General features: G+C 44.6%; 1 protein-coding gene across 1 annotated transcript in view; it reads left to right on the forward strand.

Moving 5' to 3' along the window:
* Nucleotides 1-3,984: 3,984 nt before the first annotated feature.
* mlphb (melanophilin b) overlaps nucleotides 3,985-22,414 on the forward strand; it is a gene marked incomplete at both ends in the record, with an annotated part of 38,509 nt that continues 20,079 nt past the window's right edge. Inside the window, 3 exons of the mRNA XM_080018899.1 lie at nucleotides 3,985-4,112; nucleotides 19,127-19,348; nucleotides 19,818-19,957. Coding sequence (XP_079875025.1) covers nucleotides 3,985-4,112; nucleotides 19,127-19,348; nucleotides 19,818-19,957 — 490 coding nt within the window. The remainder of the gene's footprint in view (nucleotides 4,113-19,126; nucleotides 19,349-19,817; nucleotides 19,958-22,414) is intronic.

Below are 22,414 nucleotides of genomic sequence, written 5' to 3' on the forward strand. Positions count from 1 at the left end.
AGGAAGAAATGTGGCGCCTGTGAGGATTACCTGCTGGACTGGGCCATGGCCTGTTGTGTCATTTTTCATGCATACTCTGAGCCTTGGAAAAAAAAAACAATCCTGACATTATGTAATCGTGCAATATGGTAAAAGTATATTTTATGCAGCACAGTTTATGGAGTGTAACTATCTAAAATAAATCATATTAATCCAATAATTCTCTTTCCCTCAATTACGTTACAATCAACACAAATATCAGATTATTGAACTGGATCTATGAAAAGCATCTTCTGAGCAAATTAAAGCATAATATGATTTCATTTGCTCATAATATATGCAAACATACTGTATGTTATATGTTTGTGAAAAAGGAAAGAAAATGAAGTGAAAAGATATTCCACTGAAGAGCTATTATAGCATAGGGGTTCAAGTTCATTGTTGTAATGTGCATGAGTTCATCTGATTGGTGGGAAGATGTCCAGGATAGTGTGGAAGGAAAGAAGAGATGGACGTGAGAAGAGTGCTGGAAGCAAGAGTGTCTGAAGAGAAGTCCGGAATAAAAAAGGCGGCTTCAGCTCCACAAAGGTTCCGTCTGCGTCGCCTTTATTGTGTCTGTCTGGTCGACCCTGCCACGGTGTAGAACGCGTCGGGTGGACTTCTACTGTCACGGTTCGATACGTGCGCATTGTTCCCTTTGCACCAGAATATAAGTCCTCCTGCCTGGAGAAACAAAGCCACACCCGCATCTGCATCTATGGTCAGTCAATCCATATCCCTCAAACATTCAATCAATCTTCAGTGTCACCAAATACAAGGAAACCTGCAGCCCTCAAGGTTAGTTAATAATTCAGTTAAGTAACTTCAATCCATCGATCTCCTTCACTTACATTTCCTCGTAGGAGTTGCAGAGGGGCTGGAGTCACTCCCATCCAGAGATACCCTGAGTGGGGCAGCAGTCCATCGCAGGGTCACGCACATTCTCCATTTAGTCGAAACTATGTCTTCGAGGACTTGGCCGCAAACCCCCCAAAACATGGGGGGAGCATGCAAATCCAAACAGACGGCTGCACTTCAACAGAAAAGCAAAATAAGAAGGAGAATCACTTTACAGGCCTAAGACATTTTGCATACACCCAAAATCGGTCATCTGTATCTAATCCTGACTATTGGGATACGTGTACATAGCAGAATACTATACCTGAACAGATCGAGATTGTTAAAATTGAAGATGACATGTCATTTCTTGTAAGTCCCTTCGATCCAGTGCATAACATCATTATCAATAGCACATTCCCATAGACATCATTAGCATACACATCTTTATTATTCAACCCTGCTTTGTACTGATTTCCAAATAGTGATTACGTGATGTTCATCTCACCTTTTACGACTTCCATCCTTTTCTTCTATAAATCCATTCTCCCCAACCGGTACAGATATTAATAGTGGCCCGGATAACACAGGCTGACCTTTACAGGGGAGGCCAGTGAGGCAGGGAGGAGACTCGCCTCGCAGCCTTGCCTCACTCGGTTAACTAGACATGTGATTAGCATTGCCCTCGGCTTCTCAGCCCTCCCTGCAGTCAGTCTGTCCGCCGCTCTGATGGAATAGTGCCAGTGAGACACTCCACGTCCACACAGAGGTCAAGGTAAGATACAGGCTGCCGCCGCCGCCGATTTAGGGATTATCTCAAGCAGGTTATGTTGACGGATGAGTGAGCGACGTTCCGGTCTTTTGTGTTTGCAGCTCCAAGACCTCGAACGGTTGTTGTTCCCATTTGTTTGTGTTGCTTTATCCATCTTTCCCAGGGGACTGTTTTGCTTCTGATTGGGTCACTCATGTTTCAGCCATTTTTTCGGACCCCAATATCAGACGGGTTTTCAACGTGAAGAAAGCTTGTGATTTATGAAGGGTTCCTTATTATGAATTGGGAGTCATCGCTTCCGAGGCTATTGCTTTTGAAGAGGCAAGCTTGACGTTTTGCTCTGGAGGCGTAGTATAGTTTGAAGATTGGAAATTAATTAATTAGTTATTAATGAATTACCTTTTCAAAATGAGGTCTCAAGGTATGTGAGGTTGTACACTTACATACGTATACATATATAGCTTTATTTGGTGTTCCCGTGTCTCGCGCCGGAATGAGATGTCAAACAGTTTACACCCTTTGACTAAATACATAGAGTGCCCCCGCATGCCACTTAGTTCCTCGACTTGGAAGTTCACCAGCAGAACTGTGGGAAAGCCGCCTCTGCAGGAGCATTCTGCGATGTTGGGTTTTTACAACGTGTATCTCAGATTCTAACGGTTAGATGTGTTTTTTTAGTTTTTTTTGTCATTAGCAGCGATCTGCAGAAATGTAAATTAGTTCACCGCGTCTTTTGAGCGGTGCTGGAAAACAAAACAATCATCTTATGACCGTGGCCCACCCTTCTCCTCTCGTTTTCTTTTCACTCGGCGTGTCGCTGTGTTTACAGGCGTTGCTATTTTGCATGGGTTTTTTTTGTTTTGTTTTGTTTTTTCGAACAGCACCGCCTGTTTGTGTCCGTCCGTCTGCGTTTGAGCGTTGATCTGATCAGGGGTGAAAGTTTTGCCATTCCCCCGCCACCTGAATGCATCCATTATGGAGAAGCGGGAAAGTGAAGCGCCGGTGCCGCTTCAGTTCGCTCGGCAGACATGACAAACACCGATCACGCTTTTCCAAACAATGTGACGCTTGAACCTGCCCCGGTCGGAGGAGACAGCGGGCAGCTGTCCGGGAATGAGGCAGAAGGTCAAGTGCGGTTGAGTGGTCTCACAACAACTGATACCAAGTCGCTGATCCACAATCAATTCTATTGTTCTGCTCGGTTTGGAAACGCAAAGCAGTGCGGCCTAATAATAGTAAGCCATGCTGTAGTTTGGAAGCATGGCTCATCACAAAGAGTTTCAGATTAAATGAGAACCACATGCGAGTGATTCAATTTACTCCCGCAGTTGTTGCAATAAAATAAAAAAAAAAAGAAAGTCGTGGAAACGCATGAGAAGTTCTGTTTGAATATCAAATGAGTAAGAAATGGTGGCGATGAGCGGTCGGAGGAGCAGCGGCCAGGTTCGTATTAACGAGACGAGCTGAACCTTTTTTAACGTCGCGTGGGAAGGTTTTATCACTCGGTGTCGTGATCTTTCACTCATAACGTCTGGAGATTGTGCGTAAGAAGGAGATTAGAATTTCCACTAAACTCCATATCAGCGTGTAAAACACACGCACGTAATTGTTGAACAAATAGTATTGAGGAAAGGAAAATTTGGATAGATATTCTGTATACACATACAGAATACATACATATATATACACATATATGTATATAGTCTATATACTATATATATATATATATATACACACACACACACACACAAACACATTTATATATATATATATATATACACACACACACATTTATATATATATATATATACTTTGATACATGGACTTTCAGTCTTAACCAGTTAACCTTAACCAGTTTCATTCAAAATCTTGATTTACCATTGACTTAATGAGGCTAATAAAACATTATAGCCATTTATATGCTTAGGGTAGGGGATTATTGTTGGAAGAATGGAAAAAATGTGCAAACAAAAAAGAAAGAAAGAAAGAAAGAAAGAAAGAAAGAAAGAAAGAATAAAACAATGAAAGAAAGAAATAAAAAAAGAAAGAAAGAAAACCTTCCTTTGGATAACCAAACACCACACATATCCTTCATCCAATCACCATAAATGCTGTACTAAAGAACAGGTAATTTATGGAATTACCAGTTTTCTTTACTGCCTTCCTATGACTGTTATTCCCCTTGAACATTACAGCCCATTTGTCTCTTTCAGTTGTTTCATCTTTTGTTCTTGTATTTCTGGGCTCAGAATTGAGTTTGCTCTGCAATATCCATTTTTGCGATTATCCCTCAAACATGTTTAAACTTCTGTGTTGTTATTGATCCAGCGTGCCGCGCCACGGGCACCGCGGTCACCATGATGCCTGGCACCGCCATGGGGAAGAAGCTGGACCTGTCCAAGCTCACGGACGCTGAGGCCAAGCATGTGTGGGACGTCGTCCAGCGAGACTTTGACCTCAGGAAGAAGGAGGACGACAGGCTCGGGTACGTCTCACTCTCCTATTCATCTCAGACAGAGATCAGCCCGTGAGCTATTTCCTGCAGAGAGCGCAGCCTTACGATACTAAATGCTGCTGCTGTTGCTGAATTTTAATATTGAGTTTGGTTACTGCCGTCATAGCTGGCCTCACGCTCCCTCCCTTGGCTCTTTTAGGATTCAGGATTCGATACGTTATTTGCCAGGGGGTTCAATTGAGATTTGAGAGGTGGACCGTCATTTTTATGATGTTGCAGACCTTTTGAAGTTTTTTTTTTTTTAATGAAAGGTCAAACATCTACTTATTCACAGGACCTGCGAGATCCCCACTCTAAAACGAGCGGCATGTACGGAAATCAAACCGTGGCCAGTGGAATTTAGGTTTCGCAAACTACGGTTCACTCACTTAGTGAAACATTCGGCCCCGCTGACAATGGGAAATTCACGGGAGTCCTCGGGGTTATCACCCCCTCTGGAAGGCGAGATGGAAGGATGTAGGTGGTCCACTTCAACCGCTGGTTATTTACCATGGCCGAGGAATTTGAATTGATGAAATTCACCATCGACCTGGGAATTTGTCTTTGTGCACTCAAATAGAGAACCAATAAAATCACGACACTTAGCATACTATAGAAACATAAGAACATAGTGCAGTAGATAGTATCCAAACCTCATTGAAGATGCGCAGGTCACATCCCCATAACAGGATAAAATATATGTGGTTGAACCAATCCGGTTTCACGCTTTTTCGTGCTCATAGTTGCGAAAAATGAATCTAATCTAAAATTTTAAATGTATTGGTTTATATTTCTTTCTGACTAGCATGAAATAAAAGTGGGATACTGGCTTCGCTTTTTCTCTATTGAATGGTCTATTAAATTCAGAATGGGTGAGAATACGGATTTAAGGTCATACCTTCGGTATGAATTTCCCTCATAGATACAATTTAATTGGATAAAAATATCAGCGTTTGCGCGCATTTTTACCTATCAGCCAGTGTGGTAAACATTTCCATGGTAACAGCGGGCTCCACCAATCAGAGATGCCGCTGTTACACTTTTTATGGGTAGTGTAGTACTTCTCCATGAAATTGCGAATAAAATATTTTTTGATTGAAAAAAGGTTGATATCATATAGACTTGTGGCTTCTACAAACGACAATTCTGTGCCACTTTTAATGCATCTTGATGCAACTCCCTCATGAATAAAGTAGTTGTATTATCATTAACCTAAAAATGAAAAGAAGGTATGAATGAAAAATGACATGCATGTGTTTCTAGGGGTTAATTTGGCGGGGAATATACCTGTGTTGTCAGAATTTACATATAGTGTATGTAATTTGCAAAAGACCTGAACAATATGTTCGACCATTTTAAGTGGCGCCCCCTATTGACACAACTTGAACTGTTTTGTCCAGAGCTCTCCAAAACAGTTCAAGTTCAAGTTCAAGTTCAAGAGATTATTTGTCAGTTGACCTTATTTTGGTAACTTTTTTAATTACTGAGATATAGGGCTTCAAAGGTGACCCTTGGTCAGGGTTAAAAGGTCATTATCTCAGTTTAGAGTCCACTGGGATTTCTCAAACGTGCATACTGTAAGTTAACCTACAAGATGAGACATTTCCAAAAATGTGATGGGTTTTGTTCTCCCATAAAGTGAAAAAATATCCAACCCTGCCATGACAGCCGGGTGCCAAGCGTGGATTCCAAGAGGGTTCACATTCAAAATGGAATATAATCTGATTTTTTTTATTTTGTTTTTAATAAAAATAATTGGTTTAAATTTTGTTCTGCATTGCACGAAAAACTTGGACAATCATGCTCCACGACAATTCATTTTTTTGACTATGAGCACGAAAAAGCGTGAGCCCGGGCTGGAGAGATCACATCTGCTAGAACTATAATGATGTTACGGTTCTGTTTTGAGCCATGTTTGGCCTTGAAATTTCGACAGATTCTTCCAAAATAAGCCCCAAAAACTTCTGCTCAGGCTCAACAAAACACTGCAGCGGTGCTTTGTTCAAGCAACGCGTAGTTATCCCCTCGTTGGCGGTGGATAAAGAACACAACGTGAAAACTTAATTCCTTCAAGAACTTGCACAGTATCGTTGTGTGCACGTACTGTCAAACATTACCACCCCTGGTACGTTACCACCCTGAACCAGGCCCACACGGCTGATGTTTTTTTCAGCAGTTAGTTCAATGCACCGTGACATGTCGGCCTGGGCTTAACTACTGTAGTCCACTTGCATTCCACGGCGTGCCAGCTATCACATGATCAGTGTTTTTTTTCCAATCACATGATCTGTTCCGCATGTAATGGCAGGTAATTGGCCGATTCCTGTTGACCTTTTGCATTTGGTGACTTCTGCGGATAATCGCTTTCTCCTTTCAGCATCAATTGGCACCGATCCTCTCTGCAGCCTTCGCAATGGACGTGGAGAAATCACACACCTATATGTTTTTTAAACGTCCAGCCTATCTTTCCTGTGGGCTACCTAGTCCGACCGAATGGTTGCTGAAGCTGTCGGAGTGAGTTTCGCTTTCGGCTTCTGGCGAACAAGATCTTGTGTTATTTTTGTGTTATTCACGATATTCATGTCTTCGTAAATTAACTTACCGAATGGAAACATGTCATGTCTCCTTTTGCCCTGGATTCAGGTTAAGCGAGGCCGGTCGGAAATGGGCCGAATGTCAACAGCAGATGGTTTTCTCCTGACTCAGAGCTGAGGCTCTGCCCGTCACATGTCTCCCAGGAAATGGGAGATATCTGGGGCGGGCAGGACTCTGACACAGGGGGAGAGAGAGAGAGAGAGAGAGAGAGAGAGAGAGAGAGAGAGAGAGAGAGAGAGAGAGCAGAAAGCTGATTTGGCTCATTCAACATCTGCCTTATGATGTTTGTCAGTTCATTTACTATGTTTGTCTATTCATTTATCATAACCACAGCTGCATTTAAGACATAGTCGTGGTTTTCTCCTCAAATACATTGAATAGTGGTGTTGGACGTCAGCGAGATACTGGAAGAAAAAGATAGAAGCTGTGACTCTGTAGGGCCAACGACAGAGGGAAATCACATTGTTTGTGCTTTTAACACATATTGGCTTGTCAGAATTTGACACACTGAACACACTGTGCATAACATTGTACGTGGCATACGTTGCAGTTTTACTGGATTTAGTCTTTTTCGGTATATCTCATATTTTCTGAAAGCCATATAAAGTTCTTGTGACTCTGGTAATACTCTGCCTCACAAACATAATTACTTCTATTCCTGTTTTAAAGTCTTTCTCGAGCCGTCCAGATGGTGACCCTAGAGGCCGTAATTTGATCATTGCCCACTTTCATTCGATGTTCATGATGCATAATATGTTTCTTTAGGGCTATATTTATCACAGCTGATAGGCCGTCCTGGTTTGTGCTCCCTGTTCGCTCAAACTGCTTTAATAGAATATGAATGCATCATCTAGAACGCAGTGCTCCTTAACTCCGTGCAAACAATTTTGTATGGATCCGTCGGCGCAGACCGGCACGTGCACTGATAGCGTACTGTCTCAGATTACAATCTTTTCATGCCGAATTAATCGAAAAAAAGGCAGACAGGTTGACCTTTTGACACAGCGTAATCCGTCTGGGAGTCATTACAAGCGAGAGGTCTCCCACATTTACCCTCCCGGACTGGAATTGCCGGAGCTGCCAAACCTTCGGTGCCTTGCTCAGAGGACAAATTTAATGGCGACGCAACGAATCCCTGCGACGGCTCCGGCGTCGGGGAGTCACTCCGCAGAGAGAGTTTTGTTTTGTCCGTAACTTTGGTGACCGCGGACGGGCACAAACAGGCATTCACTGAGGCCAGCTCCATCCGAAAAATGCCGTGAGCAGCGAGTCCGGCATGCGATCCCCAGCCCAGCAAGCCCCTCCGACGGGTTTCGATTCAATTAGTGGGCGAGTGAGAGAGAGAGAGAGAGAGTGAACTCGACTTGTGAAGTGATAATAATGACGGAGGATTAAATTGAACGTGGAAAATAAGGTCAAGGCATGTGGCATAATCCATACTGAATGTGACCGATCAACCCACCGCGCGATTCTGACACATTTTCAACGGCTCTCGTGGGAATTGGATCCGCAGCTCCGAGCCGAGGCGGCCCTCCTGACTCCCCGTCCGCGATTCAGGAAGTCCTCCCTCGTCTCCGAACGGAGTCAAACTTTTCAAAACTCGCATCGAGAGTGTGTTTCGTGAAACGACGGACGCGTCCCGAGGCGAGAATTCCCCGATCCAGATAAACAGAAACGCAGGCGAGGCAGGCGTGACCCAGACGACGGGCGATTAAAAACGCCAAAATCGGATGATATGCCCCCGCCAAACGATGGCCGAGCACAGGGAAACCTCTGTGTGTGATTGTATTCCTTACAAACTGAATGAACACTTTTTAAACCCCGTCATGACAAATTCCTGCGATCACTATCGCGTACTGCGGTTTGTGTTTTTTCGCCGGATGGAGAAGCAGACCATCTGCAGGCCACGGGCGAGCCCAGTGTGTCTGTGCGTGTGTGTGTGTGTGTGTGTGTGTGTATGTGTCTGAGTTTGTGTGGGATGAAAAAAAAAAAAAAAAAAAGTTTCCTTTGTAATAGAGAACTAAGTCATGGAGGCAAATTTCCACTTGGATACGGCCAAATTAGAAGACAAACTCTGCTTTTACTTTACTCTCTCTCGCTCTCTTTCTCTCTCGCCTTCTCCCTCTCTCTCTCATCTTTTTTTCTTCTTCCTTTTTTTAGCCCCACGCAAAGACTACCCCCCCCACCCCCCCGTCTTTTTTTTTTTGTTTGTTTTTTCCATCCCGGCGACCCCTTCTCCTCCTCCTCCTCCTCCTCCTCCTCCTCCGCCCCTGCGCAATCGCACGTCTCGTCCCAGATCCCGGGAGCCTATAAATAGGCGTCGATTCGTATTGGCGCGGTTCACGTCGCGGCGCGGTCACGCCTGCTTTCGCGCCGCGAGTGCCGCGGACAACGTCGGATCGTAAAAAAGAAAATGACATGTTTTGGGAACAATCGTGACCTTGTTGTCGCCTCTCCGAAGGAACAAAGCCACTTCCGCACCATCTTTGCCGCGTTATGATTCCCACGTGTGATCGGACAAAGAGCCTATATGATGTCATTATATAATAAGAGAGGGAGAGAGAATAAGAGAGGACTGAAAGAGGGCGACCTCGGCAGAGATTGCCGTGAGTCTCTGTTCTCCCGTTTTTATTCGAGCATGTGTTCGACATATGCCCCGTGCTGCAAATGTATTTTATTTATTCCTTTTCTTTTTTTTTTCTTTTTGTATTTCCCCTGACAAAACACATTTTGTTTTGGGGAAAAAACAGAGGAAGTTTGTTCCTGGACCGTAGCTCCGGGGGCGAGCGCGTTCTCCTTTTTGATCGTCGTTCGGGGCAAATAATGAAACTCAGACGCATGTGTTCTGCCCGACGCAAGCTCCCCGTGTCCGTTCCTGGGAGCCCTTCAGAGGTATCCGCGAACTTTGCCGACGGAGGGTGGGGGGGTTTGCATTCCTTCGATTTGTCGCACCTTCCCCAGCTGCCGCGGAGGCCGGGGAACAGACCTCCCCCGCGGAGTTAGCGCCGAGGAGCGACGCTAATTAGTTATAATCAGTTTCGTTAATCCCCAGAAGCATTACGTAGGTCAATGAGTATTTAACCGAAAAGCATTGTTCCCGCCACATAAATGTATATTGGTGGAACGCAACATTTTTGCAGGAGAACGCAGGAGAACGTTGCGATGACAGATTTCCATAATATGAGGTTATATGAAAGATGTAACCGATCGACAACAAGGGAAATGGAAAAAAAAAAAAAACGGCGCGCCGGGATGGATCTGATTGGCCCGCTGTTTATTCCCTCTGGAAAGCATTATTTTATGGTTTTAGCCTTTATAATCCGCTCCTTTCCTCCTCGAGTCTATCTGTCTCTGTTTTTTTTTTCCTGTCTCTCTCTCTCCCTCTCCCTCTCTTTGTCCCTCTATCATTTTTTTAAGTTCTCTCTCTCTCTGTGTTCGACGTCTACTGTTCCTCCCTGTCTGAGTGCCTGACTGTCTATCTGTTCTTTCATTAATCTGTCTCGGTTTTCGTTTCTCTCCATCCTCCTCACATGAGCCATCCAGACTGGAAACATGTCAAATGTCTTGAGCTAAAAAAAATTAAATAAAAAAAGGAAAACAATCAAAAAGACAGTTTTATGGGGTGCAATGTGGACGCGAATGGAAAAAGAAAAGTTGATTTAAAGAACCAAGTCTTTCGCAGAAAACTTTGGGGGTGATTCAGGTATAGAGACAAAAAGGTAATGAAGAGAAACGGGATTTTGTGCATGAGCGTGGAGAGGGGGATCACCATACATGGAAACATACAATTAGTCGGGTCTTGATAAATGTCTGGGCCTAAGTGAGTTTCTGGCTCCCACAGCAGGATTCCAAACAGACAGTTCAACAAGAATCACCACAGTTGTTGGTTTTGGTCAAAAAACGAGGGGAAAAAGGGATTCTGAGGACACACATTTACTTCATTCTTGGTAATTCCCCTTAATTTTCTATACTGTGTACTTGTTTATTTTTTTCATTGTTATGCCCTTGCTCACGCATACAGTACATGTTAAAGGCACACTAACTGTGTGTCAATGCAAGGCTGCCAAGCTCCTGTGAAATTAGGGAAATACATCCTCCGGCAGGGCCGGACAGAAACAATAATTCAGGCCGGGAAATGACTCCATCCCGCCCCGCCCTGTTCACGCAAACCACCAAACCTATTGGTTGATGTAACAGCTACCGGACTAGTTATAAATCTGGACACTACATTCATCTGTGAGAAAAGTTATCCAGATTACAAAATGCAAAAAATTAGGACTGACCAAAAAGTCGCCTATTAAAACTCAAGTTTTCAAGGTATGCTATGTAGGGTGACCACATTTTGAAAACCCCACAAACCAGGGTCCTTAAGTTTACCGCACGTTCGGCAATCTGTTTGGGGGGGTTATGCACCGTCATGCAGGAGTAAAATATTATACTGCAAATACTTCTAAAAATAAAAACACAATGTTTGTTTTTTTATTTTCCTTATTTGGAGGAACACGGCACGGGGATGCACAGGGGAGTCACCTATAGGAAGCACTGGCCCTGCACCCACAAACACACACACACACACACACACACACACACACACACACACACACACACCCCTAAAGGTACCCAATTTCAAGAGTACCCAGAGCCAGACAAAACTGCAAGAGGCACTCAGCAGCGTCTGTTGTTCTTCATCATGTTGCTTTATTTGCAACTTTTATTCATTAGAAATATATTTAAAAAGTCAATTGACTCTCCAAAATGGGCCATTATGAAGTAAATTCAATAAGTTGTTCATGGTCTTTGCCAATTCTTTGAAATGTTTGATGTTATTTTTAAATCAAATTAATTTATTAAACAATTTCTTAGAAAAAAATTCTTAAGAGAAAGGGGAAGACCCTGTGAGCTTCTGATGAAAGCAGTGACTATTATTGCGTCCTCAAAATTAACCCAGCTCTCTTCTAACTATCTAACTACAGAGGAGGGAATCTGTCCGTCAGTCTGTCTGTCTGTCTATCTGTCTGTTTGTATGTCCTTCAATTATCTCGACAACCGTTGATCAGATGTACTTCACACTTGGCAGGTGTACTGTTGGGGACCCAGGGACGTGCAGTGTCGAATTGGTGCAATTGGCACACGCGACATGTGTAATATCAATAAACTTTCACGAAACAGCGAACAGCGAGCCGGCGAGGGGGCGCGGCTTCAGGGCTCTGCGACCGAGTCACAAAGAGCGTCTTTCATCAGCGTGAGACTTTAACCGACAGTATCATCTCCCACCTTGGAGCACTGCACTGAATCGTTGACATTTTGTTAAACTATGCCATTATAACGTCTTAGAAAATCTTACATTTCGAACGGGCACGTAGTAGTTATGTTTATATAAACAGACATAATTTATGTTTGGGGTCAGATCAACCCCAGCGATTTAAACGATTTAAATGACTGTAATTAAAAGTTACCCAAGCTTACACTTCAGGACATCAGCGAGGAACACATAGCATTAAGTCAATAATGGAAAAAAAAACACGCCAATAAAGAGTATATAAAAACCCACTAAGAGTGCGTGTCTGGTATGGGCGCCTCAACGTCCGGGATCCTACTCGACAGGTCCTCAGAGCAGCAGAGATCCATGGGCTGTGACCTTTCCACCCTTCAGGACCTCCATACTTCCAGGTGAAGAGGAAGGGCCAAAAACAATGATCAGTGACCCTGGTCAGGCAGAAATGATCCCCTCAGTAACCTGGAGTGATGCCTTGATTCAGCTGTGTACAAACCTTTATTCCATACACATGTACACGGAGCGAGGACTCTGACATCACACGTCACTACCACTTACCCACTGTTGTACAATTATTTATTCATCTATTTAACAAACAACTTGCAGTGCAATAATAATGTTGTTTTCTTCTCGGGTTAAAACTGTCTCCGTCTGTCCCTGGGGACCTCTGCTTGATGCCGGGTTTGCCCTCGGGCCTCCAGTGATAATCTGAAAACAGCGAGCGAATGATCCAATCACTCCTCGTTCTGTCCTAGATCGTGCGCTTTCCTCCCGAGCGGTAAAAAGCTTGACCACACTGACTCTATAATAACCTCCCATTTCTCAGTAAAAATCATTGAAACAATTACGCTATGACTTATACACTAATAATATGATGTTTTACAAAGCTCTGGCTGGCCTGGCACCAAATTATATTTCTAGCGTGCTGGTCAGCTCCGAGCCGGTCCTCGGATTCCAAGAGTTAATACTGAAGCCGGCAGAGCAGCTTTCTGTTTTCATGCTCCCATGCGTTGGAACAGCTTCCCCGTCCATCTGTGATATGCCCCCACATTTTTTTTCCTTTTAAAAGCATGAGGCTCAAAATCCTTTTTGGTTGGTTTAGCAAATTCCTAATCCCCCATACTCCTAGCTTTGTAAACCACCGTAGATATTATGAGTGGATAAGTGTAATTGTTTGTAAACTGTCGTTTCAAGAATTTCACTGAGAAATGGGAGGTTCATAACTCGATGGGTCGGAACTGTTTTGGCCGCACAAGGGGGAGCTACACAAGATTCAAGATTCAAGATTCAAGAGGTTATTTGTCACATACATATACATATGGTCATCCATATATGCAGTGAAACACCCGGTGATTATGCACAATAAGCTCTAAAAAAATTTAAAAATGCTAAAACCGATACGAGGCGCTTGCCCAGGCGGCCGCAAGGGGCGGCGCCACAATTGCGATTCTGGGTTCCATAATTATATAATAGAATTAATTGTCTGTGTTGTAGTAAATACACATTTAAATCCTCCTAAATGAAACTTCCCTTAACTTACCTCCAGTACCTACCTCACAGAGTAGAAGTCCCGGCACGTCACAAAGGGTAGAAGTCCCGGCACGTCACGCAGAGTAGAAGTCCCGGCACGTCACACAAGGAAGAACTCCCGGCACGTCACGCAGAGTATAAGTCCCGGCACGTCACGCAGAGTAGAAGAGTTGGCACGTCATGCAGAGTTGAAGTCCCAGCATGTCACACAGAGTAGATGTCCTGGCACGTCATGCAGAGTAGAAGAGTTGGCACGTCATGCAGAGTACAAGTCCCAGCACGTCACACAGTGTAGAAGTTCTAAATAGATAGATAGATAGATAAGTAAGTGTGTGTGTGTGTGTGTGTGTGTGTGCGCACGCGCGCGTGCGTTTGTGTGTGTGTTTTAGTAGTGTTTTTGACTGACTGGCAAACACTTATTTGTCCAAAATGTCTATTTTTTCGAGTAAACTCTCCAGTCCAGTGTTATCCGAAATGATTTTCCTCAATTATTCTATTATTTTTACATTTAAAAATGTAAACAATAAACAGGTCATTTTAAACACGGTATCTCGGTTCAGAATAACATTGTAGTTCTGACTTCATGCTGTGACTTACCTCTAACGTAGTTAAACATTTGTTATCAAAAATCAATATATCACGGTTGGAAAAATGTTGATTATTTGTATGTGCATGTGAGAGCTGTCGAGAGGTAAGTCTGAAATTTACTTTTAATTCTTCTTTTTAGTCGTGTTGAGATGCATATTGTGGATGGATTTTGAAGAAATCTATAGTCAAGTGCCATGGTGAGAGATTTCAGATTAGAGATGCATGTGTTCACCCACGACGGCCATTGAGATTTTTTTGGTGGGATGGCCGGCGGTGGCTGGTACTTTAGTGCTTTGACGTGGTCAGAGGTGGCACATTGTTCCCAAAAGGTTGAGAACCACTGAACTACGCAGTGTGACACTCACAGTATTGTGCAACTCTTATATAAACTGTATTTGTGGAAATCTATGAAGTTTATTTCTGTGTTAACACAGTCCTGTGAGAGAAGAAACCACTTGGGCGCTTGTTTCAACTCAGTACTCGCGCTCTCAGGCCGGAGCCCCACCCTCTGCCCTGAGCTGGTTGGTCCTGAGCTGACCGGCCCAAAGCTGAAGGCCTGACTCGGCATGCACAAAGTCACTCACTCACCCACTAGTTCCATGTGCTACAGTGACAGTCGGTAATCGTCCATGAATTGTAATTTGTCCCTTTTAAATAGTTTACTATGACTTGATTGTGATGGATCATAAAAAAAAATGAATACAATTTTAATTTAAATTTAAAATAAGGGTTTCGCTTTTGAGAACTCTTGGTGTTTCAGTCTTTTATTCCAATTCTCCTGTTGCAAACTGGTGTCCTGGATGATGTGAATCAGTGGGCACAGGCAGTGGGTGGAACCCGTCGCTTCATCGGGCGCCAGCGAGTGACCGGATGACTTGATGCCCGGCTTTCAACTCCGGTTGAGCAGCTCTGACTCGTGAGAGTCATGAGTCAACGAGAGAAGCTCCGATTGGTTTGTGTGCTTCTTCTGAGGAAGACCCTCAGGCTTTGAAGACAATTTGACATAGTGGTCAAACCGCTCAATTACAACCGCGTCCGACAGGCGCCCAGGAAGCATTTTTCTGTAAAGCATCTTTTCGTAAAAACGGAGGAAAATTTTCTTTGAGCTTCACAGCCCCCGCAACATCGCTTATCTCACTATTAGCATTCGATCTGTTCGTCCCGATAACATTTGGAAAGTCCAGAAGAGCCGCACGATTCAATTATTTTAGCACTCCTCGGCCGGCGGAAGTCTCCGGTGCACATGCTCTATGGGCGCTGGGGCCGGTGGGGGATCCCCCAAGCTCTGGGCGACCCACCCGGTCACTCGAGTGACTCAAAAACCCGACTCTGTTTAGTGACTGTTGGAGAGTTTCTCCTGCGCGGTGAGTGAGGTTAATCTGCCCGCTACCGGAAAACAAAACTGAGAACGTTAAAGATATTTGTTCTGCAGAACAAAGAGAAAGATTCAGGGCTGCTCCAAAGAAGTGCTCTGACCAGTCTACCCCTGCTACTGATGAGGAGGGCTTTATACCGAAGAGAGGTTGTTCGCGGTTATGTCAGGTGTCATTTACAGGACTGTGCCAACTCAATCATCAATTGATCAAATCAAATCAATCATGAGAGCTCATACATGATGGTTTGACAGTCAAACTCAGGTCACAGGTACAATCTGACTATGCCGTAAAACAAACCACAATGCTCCGTCAAGTTAACCTCATCTCCGCACATTGTTGAGTGAGGATGAAATCTGATCTTGTCTTAATACCACAATACTACTATGCTACTTTATACTTCTTGTCTCAACCCCCCAAAAAAAAAGAAAAAGAAAGAAAAATGTATATGTAATTATCCCTTAAACATGTTAGAGAAAAGGGAGGAAATGTTGAGCAGGTGATGACACCAGCATGCGTGATTCTGCAGTTCAGATCGTGGGTGCCTCAAGTGATTCAGCACCGGGACATAGCAGGAAATTGTGCCAAATACGCATGAGTCATCTGTTTTTGTCTGCAATCTGTTCAGCTATCTTGTTTTTGCAATTACCATTGCAAGTTGTTTACTTGCTCTTCTAAACCATTACGCCGATGTTTCAGCATTTCCCACCACACCCCACTGTTTTCAGACTGCAGTTATATTTAACTGCCGAGCTGCCGTTGAGCCTTCTCAGTTATTGACCTTTGACAGCCACTTGCAGCCATGTTGGAACGCATCCCAAGCCCAGATATCCTCTTCCTTCAAATCATAGAAGGATGGCAGGATGCAGGATTTGAGGATTAGATTTTTCAGAGGAGAGCAGAATTAACAGATAATTCTTTTAAATCTCTAATGCCTAGCAGCTGCCGAACTATACCCTGGAAAGGTTATGGGGTTGTTTTTTTGGAAGGTTCACTGTTTCTTACATCCCTGAGAGCCGGGCATGACGGGAGAAGCATGACTCAGGGGGGAAAAAAAAAAAAAGGCAAAAGAAAAAAAAACAGTGACCAGACTTCACGCAAACTGGGCGCTGCTATGTAAGCTTTTCCCTCCGCTGCCCTCAGCACCATGCTGCAATGAGAAAATTACAGGATAAACAACATTTTACCCCAATCGAGTTGACGTGTGGGCTGCACGGCGACACGATGCGGAGCGCTGCTGCCGTGCTGCACCACAGACTGCGGTTCAAGTCCAGTCTCACATTCGCCCCACGTTTGAGTGTCACAAATCACAATCTCTAAGGAAAATTTGGAGCATCCACAACCCTTGCTGAGCGTCCCTATATCCTTGCAAAGTTGATATATTCATATCTTATTTCATACATTTGTTTTACGGATCATTGCCACTTGCAGTTGGATTAAACATTTTTAAAGATTTTCAGAAAAAGAGCTCCTTTGCTATAAGAGTTTACTGATAGGAAACTACAGCTGGAAACTTGAATGAACGAATGAACACATTGAAGTACATTAAAATAATTGAAATCACATACTTTTGATTTTCCAGACGTTTTTTGCAATTTCTGCACATAAACAGATCATAGGCGTCACACAGTGAATACCATTTAGGAGAAGATTAAAATTCATCCTATTATTTGGTCACAAGTTAAGTTTGAATTCCTATGTTATGTTACATCTGTGTAGATATTTTTTGTGTGAAAAATATATTCAAAAGTTGTACCAAATGTTAAGTGCCCAAGCAAGAGTTTTGAGTTTTTTCTCCAATTTCCCCTATAATTATCCATAGAAGTTTTTCCTACATAAAAAAAATAATAAAAAATTGCAGGACAACAAATCAACACGTTCTCCAGATAGTGAAGCCATGTGTGGATGTGGCGACATCTTCCATCTTGTGATTACTCTCTGGAAGATCTCATGGCTCATTTTTAGACAATGTCTCCCAGCAGTGGTTCCATAAGAGTGGTCTGTGGGCTCCTGCATATGTGATAATAGCCGAGCCTCGGGGATTCTAGAGGGAGATATAATGATAGAGAGGTGACCACGGTCAGTGAGAAATCGAAAGGCAACGTCTTTAGACTTGTTTTCTACTCCAAGTCAGACTTGAAGACACTATGTGACATCATATAGAGAGCGCAGCAAAGTTCATATTGATTATATTCAGTTGTGATCGTCATTTGGGTTTCACAGAGGGCGAGGCTGCTAAAAAAGACACGTACTGTATGTAATCAGGGGAACTTCTGTCCTCAAAGATGTGCTCCAGCTTAATTGGGAAATTAGATTTTTGTCTATCTTACCCGTATCAAGACACCAAGGGCTGCTTCGAGTGAATACGTAGTCATGGGTCAAAAAGTCCAAAATATTAACGCATTATAAACAACTAAGATGACGTTATTATATTATTTCTACTCGTCATGAAAACAGAAGACGTGTCGCATAAATAACCACATATTGAATGTGTGGCCGGGTGGACACTTCTCAGGGTGGGATGGAGGAGGCAGACAGCGAGGACCGGATCAACGCCGTTTGGCGTGAGTTTATTTAAAGCGTGAGGCTCGTAGGCTTTATTTTAACAATGCAAACTGAGGGGAACGCTGGCCAAAACGATAAACAATTATAATGATAATAATTCACCAGGGCCCCGGACGGATGCTGGCTTATCGGGCTCCTGGCGCTGCGGCTGGGCTCCTGCACGCCGCCGAGCCCAAAGAAAACTTCCTTCCCCGGACCAATCAGCACCGCTTGGGCTCTAATACGGCCGATTTGGTACAGCTGTATGGCCCCGGGAAGAGAGGCGCGCCACTGTCTGCAGCCGCCGCTTAACCACGCCACTTGGTCCACCACAAGATGCTTTGGAGATGTTTTCACAGGAGCTTGGCTGAATGATCCTCTCTGCAGCCATGCATAAAGGGAGGGAGAGGAAATTGGCCGACCTCATGGAAACTGGCCTTTGTTCTTTTTATTTTGCTTTATTTCTACGTGTGCTTTGTGGATTTTATGTTCAGGCCGCCGCAAAACTTCATTAACATTTAGGGTTTCAAGCACCAGGGATGAGCATAGCATTAAGTGTTACCATGTACGAGGATGGGGCTGAAGAGTCTTTTAGACTGAAGATAAGAGTATAACCCCTATTGGAAGGACATCCATTTGTAACCTGGGAACAGAGACCTTAATCTGACCATTGACTATATATATATATATATATATATATATAAGTTGCCAACATGATGCTATTTACTCTCCCAACTTGTGATTGAACAGGAACAAGAGATCTGTCAATCAAGGCAATCATGCCCCCAGATATACCTCTCTGTAAGCCTTAATATCCTCTTCATGGAGCAATACTCTTCAAAATGACAACTCAGAAACCCATTTGAAGAAGTCAACTAATATTGTTGAGTCTTAAGTGTTGTGGAAAAATGTTTCGATACTGTGCTTCCATTGAGAAGTTTCTTCTTTTTCCATTGACTTCCATTGATCGGCCATTAGACAGACTGCAGTTTAAAGGACATCCGGCCGCGATGTCTGCAACTTGCTTCATGCAGTTGTACCATCCCTTCGCTCGTCCTGCAACGCATAACTTTATGTTGCGCCCGCCGTGTCCTTCGCAGTGAACTGAAGACCAAAATCGAGAAGGAGGACACCAAGACAGTGCTGCTGGGCAAACAGACCAGCCTGACCGAGTCGCACTGCATCCGCTGCCTCCAACCCTTCAAGTTCCTGGTCAACAGCAAGCGCCAGTGTCTGGACTGCCAACTGTTCACCTGCAAGGCCTGCAGCCGCTACAACAGGAAGGAGCAGGGCTGGGTGTGCGATCCCTGCCACATGGCCAGGTAATGTAGACGGTATCGACATGGATGGCCAGATGTGTCGTGTTTCGTGCGGCCCTGGATGGCAGACTCACAGTGAAAGCCCCTTTTTGAATTCCTTCTATCTGCATGTGCGCCATGTGAACACAGGTAACCCACGAGAGGTTCCACGCGCATCAGGTGGTCCATTCAGCAATATCTACAAGAATTAAAAAAAAAAAAAAAAAAAAAAAAAAAAAGCGTCACATTTTATGTTGATCTTGGGTTGTAATCGTTGGACTGGACAGAGCTGCTGATCCTGACAAACTAACTTGTCTGATCATTGTCCAAATCCAGAAATTCCCGCTCTGCACACGAACAGACGTCCATCGTTGTGCCTTGGGATTTTTCATGTCTGAAGTTTATCTGTGTTTGTTGTGAGTAAATACTGTCCGCGGCGCGAAGCGTTTCAAAACCGTAGCGTCTTTCTCCCCCCTCCCTCTGTGTTACGTAGGGTGCTCAAGATTGGCACCTTGGAGTGGTACCACGACAACGTGCGCGCGCGCTTCAAGCGCTTTGGCAGCGCCAAGGTGATGCGGTCGCTGTTCAAGAGGCAGAGTGGAGATCACAGCGTCTCCCCAAACGACCTTCAAGGTGAGGAACCGAGACAGTCTCACTGTCCGCGTGTCAATCCGGCTGCTATTTTGGATATTAACGCAAAATTGTGATGTGAACTGCAATGCCTGTACATTTTTTTTAGCTTTTCGTCCGGAAGGCAAAACTTTATTTTTATGTGGAAAATCATCTAGGATATACCCAGTATAATATCATTTACAATAACAAGGACTGATTGGAGTGAATAGTGTATTTTGGGTGTTTTAAAACCCTGCACTTTGAGGTGTCTTGGAATGAGTGGCATCCCAAGATAGACATTGTATAAGATAATTATTAACAGACGGTGCCAGGGGTGAAGGGAGGTGAAAATGTGAACGGTGACCTATGTAGGGGAATCAGATGGTCAACGTTGTCTCCGGTTTAGCATAAAAGCACCTGCCTGAGTTTCATTCGACAGAGAATCCATCCGGCTCGGTTCTCTCCGAGACGTCTATGGCAAGTCGAGTCTGATGCTGTTCTTGTAATAAACCTATTATTTTACTCAAGTCAGCGTCAGCGGTCACTCCTTCATCAACACATCATATTCATTAAGAAACTACTACTTCATGGTAAAACCTGTGCGAAACGCTTACGCACAAGCGAAAAACTCAACACAGAGCAGAGCTCAACACTTCTCTCGTGAAGATTTGTCGACGTGCCTTTGAGCAGGGGGCTGGGTGCTTGAACCGGTACCAGTCGGTGCAAAGCGGGTTCGGGTTCAGCAAACGCTCCCCCATATGGAAAAGGTTAAGATTCCGGATATCGAAATCGGGATCACAGCGCCACGACGGCTTTATGGCAGTTCCATCTGCCCTCCTTCCTGCCCGAGCCCTCGGATGATGCCATAGCCGGTCCATTTGCTAGAAATCTGTTTGAGCTTGCATTCAGAAGGCCGCGGTAAAATGAAAGGCTTCAGGGTGACGCGGCGGCTGCGTACTCCGTCAAAGGGACGCGGCAATGATTCGACAGCGTTTCCGATCAAGCTGCAAAATCTCAGGAAGACTGAAAGATCACGACGAGGGCCGCACGACACGAAGGTTTTAGTTTGAGGATTTGCACAGCGTTAAAAGCGGAAAAACAGAAATGCCACGGCTGTGCCAGACGTAAAGAGGAAAAGCGTAAGAGGAAAATATAATTGAATCTAGAAAATATACAACAATCAAAAAAAAAATATATTTAACAATCCAAAAAGGTAATAATATATATATACAGTACAATGTAAAGAGTAGGGTCATAAATATCCGATGAATGAAAAGTTTCTGCGTCTCCCTCCCGAGGCTTTCAGACACTATGTCCTCCTCACGAAGCTGCCAAATCCGACAGAGGGATTTCATCTGGTCCTTCCTCTCAGTTTTTCCCGGTTTTGGCTTCTCCCAGCTGTGCACAGAGCGACTCAGAGCCGCGCCGCCAGCGCTCTGTCCTCAGCTAACTGGCGCCCTTGTCGGTGCAGCACATGTTGCTCACAGCGGCGTGGGAGGCGGCCGTGATCCGCCGTAGATGTGAGGGGCTGATGTTTGCGGCCGAAAGGGCCTTGTTTATGTTTGTTTGCAGGTGTTTAAAGTCTGACGCACCGAGCGTCCCCGGAGCCATGTCAACTGTGTATCTCTCTGCCTTTTCGTGTCAGGGCGCCGTCCTTTGGCTACGCCCGTGGGTCCGCGAAGCAAGCCTTTGAAACGCGTCGCATTAGCCGTGACACATTTTTCAGCTTTATAATAAACAGGACGCCGCCGAGTGAGGTCATGGCGTCGCGGGCCCAGTGAAATATATGGAGACGCGGCGAAGGTCCTCCCGTCGCTGAGTCACCCCGGAGGATCGCGGAGAGGGGTGCGGAGCGAGACGGTTGGCCGCGTGGGCGTCCGGTCACATGTCTTGCAATTCTGTGCCTGGAAATGTGCATTTCTGGGTGATCCGGTTGTTGGCTGGCTGGCTGAGCGCACGCAACCATGGAGACGAGAGAGAGAGAGAGACAGAGAGAGAGAGAGAGAGAGAGAGAGAGCGCAAATCCTTCTATCCCTAAAGAACTGCACATAATATGAATATAGTGCACAGACTCTGCAAAGAGATCCCACCCAAAGTTGTGAAACACACTTTAACACACACCCTCTGGCCCCGTTTCAAAGCCGCCAACGCGTAAATCTACTTGGAGACACACGTTTACAGTCCATTCAACAAGCATAAACGTTCACACACAGACACACGCGCTGGCAAGCTTCTGGAAGCAGAAGTCAATGGAAACGTCCTAATGTGACTAGTCAGCCTGCCTTGCTCAACACACACACGCGCGCACACACACACGCACACCCGCGCGCTTCTCCATATCCCTCCACTCTTCATGTTGCACTGTGGTCCGTCAGGTCCCCAAAGCAGTGAGGGAGGGTGCCGTCGAGGCACCGCTGCAGATGTGCGGTCGTTCTGGCAAAACCGGTTCCTTGGCGGCACAACGAACTTGAAGTCATG

Source organism: Zeus faber, assembly GCF_960531495.2.
Source record: "Zeus faber genome assembly, chromosome: 18".
Taxonomy (NCBI): Eukaryota; Metazoa; Chordata; class Actinopteri; order Zeiformes; family Zeidae; genus Zeus; species Zeus faber.